General features: G+C 37.5%; 1 protein-coding gene across 2 annotated transcripts in view; it reads left to right on the plus strand.

Annotated features, from left to right (window-relative positions):
- Window positions 1-12,978, plus strand: part of WDR35 (WD repeat domain 35) — a 66,663-nt gene that overhangs the window by 37,413 nt on the left and 16,272 nt on the right. For both annotated transcript variants that reach the window (XM_047069260.1, XM_047069261.1), the window contains 4 exons: window positions 3,105-3,174; window positions 4,438-4,491; window positions 8,413-8,522; window positions 9,249-9,459. In XM_047069260.1, coding sequence (XP_046925216.1) covers window positions 3,105-3,174; window positions 4,438-4,491; window positions 8,413-8,522; window positions 9,249-9,459 — 445 coding nt within the window. The remainder of the gene's footprint in view (window positions 1-3,104; window positions 3,175-4,437; window positions 4,492-8,412; window positions 8,523-9,248; window positions 9,460-12,978) is intronic.

Below are 12,978 nucleotides of genomic sequence, written 5' to 3' on the forward strand. Positions count from 1 at the left end.
AGTGGGCACTGGGGGTTATGTCAGAAACGCTGGGTTGGTTTTTCAGATCATCTTCCCTCACACATGCTTGCTGTCTTAATGCAATCTTCCCTTTCCTTTTTTTTTTTTTTTTTAATTTTTTTTTCAACGTTTATTTATTTTTGGGACAGAGAGAGACAGAGCATGAACGGGGGAGGGGCAGAGAGAGAGGGAGACACAGAATCAGAAACAGGCTCCAGGCTCTGAGCCATCAGCCCAGAGCCTGATGCGGGGCTCGAACTCCCGGACCGCGAGATCGTGACCTGGCTGAAGTCGGACGCTTAACCGACTGCGCCACCCAGGCGCCCCAATCTTCCCTTTCCTTTAAGATTCACTCAGGTACTAAGATAGGAGAAATGTCCCTAGTAAAAATATTCTGGATGCATGAATTCATGTGGAAGCAAAACAAAACAAAAAAAAAATTGAAAAATACTGTATCTTCTCAGTAGTTCTGAAAGTTTAGATAGGAAGAATCTTTGGCCTTTTTCAGGACAGCATGTGGCAGTGGTAGCAATAATAAGCAAGAGAACTGCCATCTGCAGGGAGAAGGTAGATCTAAGGACAAAGTTGGGACAGAAAAGTCTGGCCTCTCCATAGAGTGAGTGTCCTGGGAGCCAGCTGAAGATATTCTGGCTTTAAGATGGCAGCATTTCCTTGTATTTCTATGTGGGATATGACTGGGCAGGTTCTCTCTGGACCTCACTTTCCTCATCTGTAAAATATCTTTGATGATAGTGATAACAGCCAACACTGAATACTTCTTACCTGCCAGATACTCCAGTAAGCCTAGTGAGTACTCTCATTAATCCTGTTTCACAGAGAAGAGACTAAGACACGTGAGCTTAAATTATTTGCCAAAGGTCACTAGCTGATAAGTAGAGATGGGACATAAAGCCAGGTTGATCTGGCTCTGAAGCACTTCACTCAGATTGGCCTTTCTTGTAGTACCCTGCTTGTTTTAAAAGGGGGAAGGGGGTCACATGATCTCTTGAGAGCCCTCCTATTCTAACCGTTGACTCTTATTTTGTGATAACTAGTAGAAATAGTGGCTGGATATACTTAATAGAAATGTAGTAAAATACAGAAGCACGGCACCTCTAAATTATTTCTTTTTAAAATATATTTTCTTTCTGTCTTTAATACATCTCTGTTAAATTTAACATTTAATCTCCTTATTGATCAAAGTACAATTATGATTTCAGTTTAACAATGATAAAATCTCATGATATTTTCGAGATAGAAAATGGCTTGATTTTCTTATGATTATATTACATTTATGATTTCTTTTTTTTTTTTTTTTTTTTTAAATTTTTTTTTTCAACGTTTATTTATTTTTGGGACAGAGAGAGACAGAGCATGAACGGGGGAGGGGCAGAGAGAGAGGCAGACACAGAATCGGAAACAGGCTCCAGGCTCCGAGCCATCAGCCCAGAGCCTGACGCGGGGCTCGAACTCACGGACCGCGAGATCGTGACCTGGCTGAAGTCGGACGCTTAACCGACTGCGCCACCCAGGCGCCCCTACATTTATGATTTCTTGATGATCAGGCTTTGTGCATATGTACTTTACAAACATCATTTTATTTATGCCTCTTAAAAAAAACCCTGCAAAAGGTTGCCCTTATTTCCACATGGAGAAATTGAGGATCAGAGAAGTTAAGTGACTTGCCCGGCCTCATAGCTACTCTATGTTGTATCTTCCCTGTTCACCTCCACTTGTTTTAATGTTTTTCCAGCAGACATAGAGCACCTGGCAGTATATGGCACTGTGCTAGGCACTAGAGATACAGCCTTTGGTTCCAGGAAACCCACCAACTAGAGAGAGAGGTAAACTAGTGGAGATACTATGGTGTGAATAGTATTATAATGAAGGTATCAGAGAGATGGGCAGAGTCCAAAAGTAGTCATCATCATCACACAGGGAACATAGGGAACAATTCTTTAGTTCAGAACAAAAATTCCATTAATTAGAGCTTCCCAAATACATTTAGGCTTTACCTTTATGTATTTTTTAAAATTTTTATTAATTTTTTTAATGTTTTATTTTATTTTTTGAGAGATGGAGAGAAAGAGTGTGAGCAGGGGAGGGGCAGACAGAGAGGGAGACCTATAATCCGAAGCAGACTCCAAGCTCTTGAGCTGTTAGCACAGAGCCCGATGGGGGCTTGAACCCACGAATGCGAGATCATGACCTGAGCCTAATTTGGACACTCAGCCAGCTAAGCCACCCAGGCAGCCCTAAATTTTTTTTAACATTTATTTATTTTTGAGAGAGACAGAGTAAGCAGGGCAAGGGCAGAGAGACAGAGACAGAATCCGAAGCAGGCTCCAGGCTCTGTGCTGATAGCTCAGAGCCTGATGCGGGGCTTGAATCCACGGCATTGTGAGGTCATGACCTGAGCTGAAGTCAGACACTTAACTGACTGAACCACCCAGACGCTAGGCTTCACCTTTACTGAGCACATTATTAGACCGGAAATTACGGAGAAACAACAGAGAAACTTACTTAGTGTATCAGAAGTTATTCCTGACATTCATTTGGAGAATAAGGTAAAATAGCTGTTGGGTCTTAATGAAATTCATTGAAAATATGTGATTCAATGTTCAAATATATTTTCGACCTAGCTTTCAGGAACATATTACTTGCATAACTAGGAAACACCTGGTAGGTAGTTTCTACCTTTATACGATTGAGTTGTGTCAAGAACTCTTTTTTTAAAAAAAATGTTTTTTAATGTTTTTATTTATTTTTGAAGGAGAGAGAGACAGAGCATGAGACGGGGAGGAGCAGAGAGAGAGGGAGACATAGAATTTGAAGACTGGAGCAGGCTCTAAGCTGTCAGCACAGAGCCCTATGCGGGGCTCGAACTCACGAACTGTGAGATCATGACCTGAGCCGAAGTCAGACGCTTAACTGACTGAGTCACCCAGGCGCCCCAAGTTGTGTCAAGAACTCTTTAAAATAATCAGGACATTTATGTTACATAACAGTATTCATTGGTGACATTCAACCTAATTATTCTAGAGATTATGAAATGGTATAACCTGTACTTAGACTATCTTTGAAATTCTGACTTTTTTTTCCAGAATTTATCATGTGGATGATACTCCTTCTGGATCAGTGGATGGGGTGCTTGACTATAGTAAAGCCATTCAAGTAAGTGATCTTATTGCCAGCAAATGTTAATATCTGTCGATTTGGAAGTACTGTCATTTTAGTTTAAGATCTGAAAAAGAATTTGTTTTTAGTGAATAGCATCATATTCTGGTAATTCTTAAAAAAAATTTCTGTTCTGAAAACCTTTTTCTAGGTGTGCTGTGATTTTTCCTTCTTTTGATTTTTAAAAACATTTTTGTTTTTTTTCTTATTCTTTTTTAAAATTTTAGAGAGAGAGAGCGTGAGAGGGGGAGAGGGGCAGAGGGAGAGAGACAGAGAATCTTAAGCAGGCTCCACGCTGAGTGTGGTGCTCCAATCCATGATGCTGGGCTCAATCCCATAACCATGAGATCATGACCTGAGCTAAAATCAAGAGTCGGACACTCAACTGACTTGAGCCACCAGAGGCCCCTAAAAACATTTTTGAAATAATTATAGGCTCATGGGAGGTTGTACAGATAGCTTAGAACCTTTTTACCCCACTTCCCAATGGTGACATCTTCTATAACTGTAGTATAATATCAAAAACAGGAAATTGACATTGATAATGACACCATTAACTGGACTCCCACTGGATTCCTTACTCAGTTTTCACTAGTTTATGCAGGTACAAGTGTGCGTGTGGTTTTATGGAATCTTACCATCATGAAAGAACTTGCCTCATGCTATTTCTTCATTTTCACACTTGTTCTCCACCCCATCCCTGCTCCACTGGCAACCACTCATCTGTTTCCATTTCTGGTTTTGTCACTCTGGGAATTCTTTAAATGAATGGAATCATGTGGCATGTAACCTTTTGAGATTGGCTTTTTCTCACTAAGCATAAGCTCTTGAGACTCGTCCAGCTTGTTGCTGTGCCATGCTGTTTCCCCTTCCTCATTCTGGCACGGTCTGGCCCTTCTGTCATCTGTTCATCTTTTATGACTGAGCTCAGGTTTCCATCTCCCTGCGTACTTCTGTGTAAATGAGATGTTCCTTCCTCTGTTGCTCTCCTAGATCCTGAGCGTACCGCTACTTTTATTAATTAGGTGTTCAGCTCGCTTTCTTCCCCAGTAGGCTTTTGAGTAATCCCTGAGGGGAAAGATTTTATTCGAGTGTCTTCGATGCTTAGTTCAGCATCTTGCACATAGTAGGTGCTCAGTAAGTGAATGTTTAAGTTAATAAATATATTGAAGTATTCTTCTTAGTGAATTGCATACTACCTTATACCAGATTAGTCACTCAATAAATATTTGTTAAAGAATAATAATTGATTTATTTTAGGGCACCCGGGATCCAATTTGTGCCATAACTGCATCTGATAAGACACTGATCGTGGTAAGTTCTTAAAAAACTGATTTTATGAATAATAATTGTTTAAATTATAAAAATAGAGTAAAGCAGTATGTTTTGGATTTGAATATCATCTTGTGGGCACCCAGTTTTCTAAGCCCAAAGTAGTAAATAAGAAATTTTTAAAGACTGCCTCACAAATTGTTAATTATTTGCAAAAATAACTATTAATAAATGCAGTAGAATAGTGGCCAACTGGGGAGAGTTTGACACCGGCTTGCATGAGCCACACAAGGGTTGGCAGGTGTCGAGTGGATTGGATAGCAGTAGTAGGTCTTAGAAAGCTTCCTTCTGTATGTGGCCCACTATTTGGTGTTGGAGAAAGTGCTTTGGCTCAGCTATTTTCATAAGACTTAAAATGAAGAGGTGGTGTGTTTGCTAACCAGTAAAAAAAAAAAAAAAAAAAAAAAAAGTCTAGGGCAAATTTTTGCTGAATTTTTCAAATAAAATGAATGTAATGGTGGCTTTTCTTGAGCTCCGGCATTTGAAAATACTAATTTTAGAACTAAATGTTTACTTTAATATAATGGTGGTGGAGTCATTGAATTTCAGTTGTGTAAACATAGCCTTAGTGGTATATATTTACAGTTCTAGTTATGTTCTTTAGCCATTAGATAATTTTTGGGGGGACAAAATCTTAAGAATGTATTATTGTTTTTCCTCATCAAGTGAATTTGGTGTATTTTTGAAGCAGTTTGTCTTATGGAGCCTCTTTTTTCTTTTTAGAGTCTTTGCTCAATGGCAGGGGTTTTTGGTTATGCTAGTGGTGTTTCTGACATTAGCAAAAATAAAATAACATGCAACTCATATCAATCACGAAAATTGACATAATTCCCAAATGACAGTCTACCTATAACATACACACTTGAATGGTTTTAATACCAGCCAGAAAGTTTAATGGAGAAAATATCTTCTGCATTTAAAATTTCACTGTTGAAATGTAAAAGGTTTTAGAATCATTACTTTTTCAAACCTTTAAAGCCAAAGGGCCCCTTTTTCAAAAACAAAATCTTATTTCCTACCACAATATGGTAAATCTTCCAAAACCCATACCTCCCTTTTATACACTAAACAATATTCTCCCCCTCCTCCTTCCACCCTTTCTGATAGGCCCCTCTTGAGAATCACGCTGCAAAAGCGGTGCTCCACTGATTAAAAAGGGGAGAGGGAAAGATGGCCTGAGCCGAGCCTTCCGCTTTGTCCCATTGCCATGGCCAGAGGAACAGAAGGGTTTGGAAACCAGAGTTCGCTCTTGTCTGTTATACCAACTATTGATCTGTCAGCATTAAGGTTTGCACAGAGTTACACTGAAACTTCTATTCTTTTATTTTTTATTTTTATTGTTTTTGAGTATTCTTTTTTTTTAATTTTATTTTTTATTTTTTAAAAATTTACATCCAAATTAGTTAGCATATAGTGCAACAATGATTTCAGGACTAGATTCTTTAGTGCCCCTTACCCATTTAGCCCATATCCCCTCCCCCAACCCCTCCAGTAACCCTCAGTTTGTTCTCCATATTTATGAGTCTCTTCTGTTTTGTCCCCCTCCCTGTTTTTATATTATTTTTGTTTCCCTTCCCTTAGGTTCATCTGTTTTGTCTCTTAAAGTCCTCATATGAGTGAAGTCATATGATTTTTGTCTTTCTCTGACTGACTAATTTCACTTAGCATAATACCCTCCAGTTCCATCCACATAGTTGCAAATGGCAAGATTTCATTCTTTTTGATTGCCAAGTAATACTCCGTTGTATATATATACCACATCTTCTTTATCCATTCATCCATCGATAGACATTTGGGCTCTTTCCATAATTTGGCTATTGTTGATAGTGCTGCTGTAAACATGGGGGTGCATGTGTCCCTTTGAAACAGCACACCTGTATCCCTTGGATAAATGCCTAGTAGTGCAATTGCTGGGTCATAGGGTAGTTCTATTTTTAGTTTTTTTGAGGAACCTCCATACTGTTTTCCAGAGTGGCTGCACCAGCTTGCATTCCGGATTGTTTTATTTTTAAACATATTTTTTTGAATCTTTAATCAGCTTTTAATGTAATATTTTATGTCTTGAGACTTCCTTACATATTCTAGAGAGATGCCCACTTTCTTAGGTACATGATTTGCAAATATTCTTCCAATTTGTACTTTGTCTTTTTTCTTCTCCTAACAAGGTCATTTACAGAGAAAAAATTTTGATTTTTGTGAATTCTGGTGTATCAGTTTTCTCTTTTAAGGATCATGCTTTTGGTGTGTCAGTTCTAATCTTCTGCCTAGCCTCATTTATATTCTTTTCTTAAAAATTTTTATTTAGGGGAACCTGGGTGGCTTAGCCTGTTGAGTGTCTGACTTCGGCTCAGGTCATGATCTCACTGTTAATGGGTTCGAGCTTCGCGTTGGGCTCTGTGCTGACAGCTCGGAACCTGGAGCCTGCTTCAGATTCTGTGTCTCCTTGTCCCTCTGCCCTCCTCCACTCATACTCTGTCTTTCTCTCTTTCAAAAATAAATATCAAAAAAAATTTTTAAAAATTTATTTAAATCCAGGTCAGTTAACATAATTGTAATAGTGGTTTTGGGAGTAGAACCCAGTGATTCATCACTTACATATAACACCCAGTGCTCATTCCAACAAGTGTCCTCTTTAATGGCCATCACCCACTTAGCCTACCTCCCACCAACCTCCTCCATCAACCCTGTTTGTTCTTTGTATTTAAGAGTCTCTTATGGTTTTCCTCCCTCTCTGTTTTTATCTTATTTTCCTTCCCTACCCTTATGTATATCTGTTGTGTTTCTTGAATTCCACATATGAATCAAATCATGCAATGTCTTTCTCTCACTGACTTATTTCGCTTAGCTTTATACATTCTAGTTACCTCCACATTGTTGCAAATGGCAAGATTTTAGTTTTTCTGATCACCAGGTAATATTCCATTGTATATATATACACCACATCTTTTTTTTTTTTTTTTCTCCACTATTCATAGAACAGTTTATTGACCTACCTCATCTGGCAGGCCGTGGGCCCCTTCTGACCAGGAGAAGTGTCAGTCTTATAACACATCTACTTTATCCATTCATCAGTAGATGGACATTTGGGCTCTTTCCATAATTGGCTATTGTTGATAGCGCTGCTATAAACATTGGGGTGCATGTGCCCCTTAAAATCAGTCTTTTTGTATCCTTTGGATAAATACCTAGTAGTGCAATTGCTGGGTTGTAGGGTAGCTCTATTTTTAATCTTTAAAAAATTTTTGAGGATCCTCCATACTGTTTTCCAGAGTGGCTGCACCAGTTTGCATTCCCACCAGCAGCACAAAAGAGTTCCCCTTTCTCTGCAGCCTCACCACATCTGTTTTTTCCTGAGTTAATTTTAGCCATTCTAACACATTTAAACTAATACTCATTGTATCACTGCTTCTGATCATCTCCATTTGCCACTAGTATCAGGTAGATGGCTATAGGATAAAAACGTGGACTTTCAGAAACCACTGTTTCATATGGTGATCTTATATTGATTTTTCATTCATGGTGAAATTTAATGCAATAAGTGCTTTATATTTTAGCTTTTAATGTACCTTAAATATTAACCTAGACAACAACCGTAAGTCACCCTTGTTATTTCTTCCTTGTGATATAAGGAGTTATGTATTACTGAACAGCTAAGTTTCTGACTTCTTTCTTGAATGCTGCATGAAAAAAAATTACATCACCTTCAACCACTTTTAAAGTGGTTTAATTAAATTAGGAGATAAATATGTACTCGGTAACGTGATTTAGTATCAGAATTGGGAATTAGTTATGACACATTCACTTTGGTTTGGAAACAAATGTATGAACATATAGAGAGACCTGTAGTTGTAATTTAATGTTATTTTGTAAATATGCTTTAGTAATCAAAAGTAATTTCCACAGGGTCGTGAATCTGGCACCATTCAGAGATACAGTCTTCCTAATGTTGGTTTGATTCAAAAGTATTCCCTTAACTGTCGAGCCTACCAGTTATCCTTGAATTGCAATTCTAGGTAAGTCTGAAAATTCTCTTCATATAGATGCTGGGCTTAGAAGTTATCAATTTGGATTGTTGGATTTATGTAATAAATACAAAGATGTGTATTTGTTTTAAACTTGTCTTATGGTTCAGTGTGGTTTTACTGTACTATATTTATATTTAAATGTTTATTTATTATACGGTATTTAGATGTTTTTCTCTAATTGGCAAAATATAGAAATTCAAATGTAATACTTTAAATTGTTTGCGTGCCAGTTGCTTTAATGCCTTTGGATACTTTTTCCTCACAAGGAAGCAAAATGGAGAGTAGTCTATGTCTTCTATCAAATTTAAGAAATTTTTAAAACCAGTTATTTTTTTAAAGCCATTTCTTTTTTCTTTTTCTTTTTTTATTAATTTTTTAAAAATGTTTACTTATTTTTGAGAGAGAGAGACAGACAGAGAATGAGCAGGGGAGGGTCAGAGAGAGAGGGAGACACAGAATTTGAAGCAGGCTCCAGGCTCTGAGCTGTCAGCACAGAGCCCGATGTGGGACTCACGAACCATGAGATCATGACCTGAGCCGAAGTCGGACGCTTAACCGACTGAGCCACCCAGGTGCCCCTTAAAGTCATTTCTGCCTTCTTCCCAGATTTGGATGAACTGATTTTGCACAGGAAGGGTAATAGGTAATTATATTCGTGATTGCTGATTGTCATTTTACCATCTTGTTTCCTTTCTCCAATTTCAATATTTGTAGTCGTCTTGCTATCATAGATATCTCAGGAGTTCTAACTTTCTTTGACTTGGACGCTCGGGTAACAGACAGCACAGGACAGCAGGTCATTGGCGAGTTGTTAAAATTGGAGCGTAAAGATGTCTGGGATATGAAGTGGGCCAAGGATAATCCAGATTTGTTTGCGATGATGGAGAAGACAAGAATGTATGTTTTCAGAAACTTGGATCCTGAGGTAAACACAAGAAATGAGCATTAGCAGTACATAAATAATGAGCCAGATGTGAAAACCTGGCTATTTCCCTTTTGTTTCCTTAAGAGGTTTGTTGGTGTTGGAGGTGTAAATTTCTGAAAATAAATAGAAACATATCTGTGGATTTGTAAAATATTTGGTCATAAGTGGGAATAATACTCATCCTTTAAAAAGTCTCTGCTTTCTCTGAAAGGCACTTCCTAAGCATTTATCTGTACTTTTTAAAAGATGGAACCATGGTCTCTAATACATAGTCTTTATTTTTTCCTTGTCAAAGTTAAGAAAAAAAGAAAATCAGTAGTAATATTTACCAAAATTGCTTAAAACAACCTAACCAAAAAAGTGTAGGCTTTTATTCTCCTTTGCCTCCCTGTCCACCTTAATCTGTGCTTCCTTATTTATGTTCACATGACCTCTATCAGCCACTAATCCTGGTCTTTCTCACTCTGATGATTTTATGAATATGCAAGTGTGGACTGATTAATCTGCCCTCTCTGGAGTATCAGGAAGCCACTTGCTCACTAATTTTAAAGTTATATTTTGATTTTCTACTTGTGGCTCACATCAGCTAATTGTTTTTTTTTTTTAAGATTATTTATTTTGACAGAGAGAGCAGGGGAGGGGCAGAGAGAGAATCCCAAGCAGGCTCCACACTGCCAGCGCAGATCCCGATACAGGGCTCGAACCTACAAACTGTGAGATCATGACTTGAGCTGAAGTCAAGAGTCGGACACTCAGCCGACTGAGCCACTGGGGTGCCCCACATCAGCTAATTTTTAAGTTTGGAACTTCCCTGTCAGTCTGCTCTGGACCAACTGTTAGCCTTTGTGTTTAGGAAATTCAATGTAATTTGAGTGGTAGCCTAATCAAAGCATCATTGAGATGAATTTTTATGTAATTTTTGAATAATTAATGGTTTCCAGTTGGGAATTTTCTATATGGTTGTTGCACCCAACAAATGTAAATAATAATAAATAAGTTGATAGATATCATTAACTGATGTATGGGTTTGCGGTTTCCTTTTTGGAAAGAAATTGCATGCTTGGACCACTGAGCTGCCAAAAATCTTCTAGAGTGATTTATTTAGTGGTGAACTATTACACTGTCCCTTTAATATCTTAAATTATTTTCACATTTCCCCATTTTAGTGCTACTCAGGATCTTTGGGCTGGGAAATGACCTCATGTGAATTGTTCTCAAAGGCTTTGTCAGGAATTTTAAGGCTCTTTGTAATTTTTAGCCCCTGGGTAGGGTTTAAAGGAAAGGCATTCAGGGCTGCTGCATTTAACTTGTAAGCAGGGGCTTCTTTCAAGGCTCCAAGGGAAATTTGACACTTGCCACAAAGTAAGTGTAAAAATTTGACAGGTAACCACAGGCTAACCTTGAGGATGGGAGAATACTTTTTGAATGTTAGGGTCCTTTTTCCATCCGTGTCCCATGCGTACTAAGTCAGAAATCATATGCCTGGGCGAGTGTTGTTCCTGGCTGTTTATAACGTGTGTGTAGCACACACGCTCAGTCTAGCACCAGGGGACGTCTTGGCCTGGTGCAAAGTGCTTCTTGAGTAGTTTTAACAGAATAGCCTTCCCCTCCCCTCCTTTTTTAGAGTCATTTTCAGGCTTGGCAAGTAGTTCAATTTCTATTGGATTTAAAGCTAGATGGATTTCTTTCAACCTCACCACCGACTGGATTTCTTTCTAAGTCATGCTGTGCTGTTCTGTCCATTCATGAGGACACTGGCTGGCTGTTGTCCCTGCTTGGTTAGTTATTGGTTAGTTACTCTGCTGTTCATTTCTTTGGCTGCTCATTGACTGATTATGTAAGGACATACTCTTTAAAACAGGATTTACTGGAGCTCCTTTAGGGCATAGTATTCTTTTACTATTCAGGAGATAAGCTGTTATTTGACAGTTAATACTGAATCCATTTTTGTCCATTTGAGTGTTAGGAATTCTAGATTCATACCTTCCTTTAAGTTGTAAACCTTTCTTCAGATTATAGATGAAAAACGGGTGCCATTTGTGTGTGAAGTTGTAGTTCACTGATAAAGCACACTTTCTGAGAATTTGGAAATGAGTATTTAATGTTGATATTCCCTGCTTGGTCATTTTTATCTCCAGTGACCCTCTAAAGGTACCAATTCAGCTTTTCTAGTCTTTTTCTTGGATCTTCCCTTTCATTGGTACTACTTCATATTCATATTCCTTTCATATCTCATATTTTTACCACTCAGCTCATTTTTATACACTTCTTTACCAAACAAGAAGTTTCCAAATTTTTGAACCCATATCTTCATCTATGCATAATTATTTATTTAGAAATAATATACGTGACTTACCATATTAATACAAGTACTTTATGAATCATGTCCCTAAAATAGAAATTCTGAAAGAATGAGGAAAAAAATACATTTAACAGGCTGAAGTGAACTTTATTTTGAAATGTCAGGGTGCTGTAGTTCTCACTGCCATTAGCTAGTGTCTGAGCATTGTGCACACTTGAATTATTAACTTCGTAAAGTCTTGTGTTTCAAATAGTCTTCTTGATAATTTTCAATTGTTTAGCTGACTTTCTGTCAGATCTGATTTGAATGTGATTGTTTTCACTTTCTTATGTGGCTAACCCCAGAGTTTGTGCCAGGAGTAAAGGGGGTGACTGTTCTGCCTCGTCTTGTTTGCTTGTGCTTGCATTCCAGTATTCCACTTCATTCACGTATTCTTTCCAGGGAGATTTTTAAACCACTTGTCCAATTTATGAGAGTTAGCTCAAAATTAGAGACTGTAATCCCTGAATCCGCTTAACTAGGTATATACAAACTTCGGTATGTCACAGTATGCTGCAATTAAATGGATAAGCGCTCAAGATACCTGTTATACTGTACCTGTTCTGAGACCTTCTGATGTATGTACTGGGTAAGAGTACTTAATACAGTATAGATTAGTGAAGTTTAAAATACTTTCTTGATAAAAATAAATTTCTTATGTACTGAGTAGGGGAGTGTATCCTGCTTTTGTTGACCACTGGTCTAAAACTTCATATTCAGTGGAAATATGGATGGATATCTAGTGAATTTTGGAAAATAATGAGAATTAGATGAGATAATTCAAGTAGCAGTTGACTTTTTAAAATCCGAATAATATAAATATATTTGCATATTTACTTGTGCGCCAATAATCATAGATTATTTTGGAAACTCTTAGTTTTTAACCTTCCTTCCAATCTTTATTTTCCCCATTTCTCTTTATTTTTGGTATAACTTTTTATCCACACATCATCTTTTATGACTTTATTTTTTGGCTACCTTGCTTTGTTTTTTGTCTAGTCAAAAATAAAGCAATTTTCTAATGATAAACATTTTTATACAGGTATATTTGGATACATGTTGTATTCAAATAATTAAAATATATGAAAGGCCTCTATAATTTATAAGAAGTATGTTATTATATACTTAATTCTTGAATTAAATTTTATCCTTGATTCTTTCTGTGTGATCATTGCTCA

Source organism: Lynx rufus, unplaced genomic scaffold (assembly GCF_022079265.1).
Source record: "Lynx rufus isolate CCGP_SWC_20201006 ecotype Redwood Valley unplaced genomic scaffold, mLynRuf1.p SCAF_8, whole genome shotgun sequence".
NCBI lineage: Eukaryota > Metazoa > Chordata > Mammalia > Carnivora > Felidae > Lynx > Lynx rufus.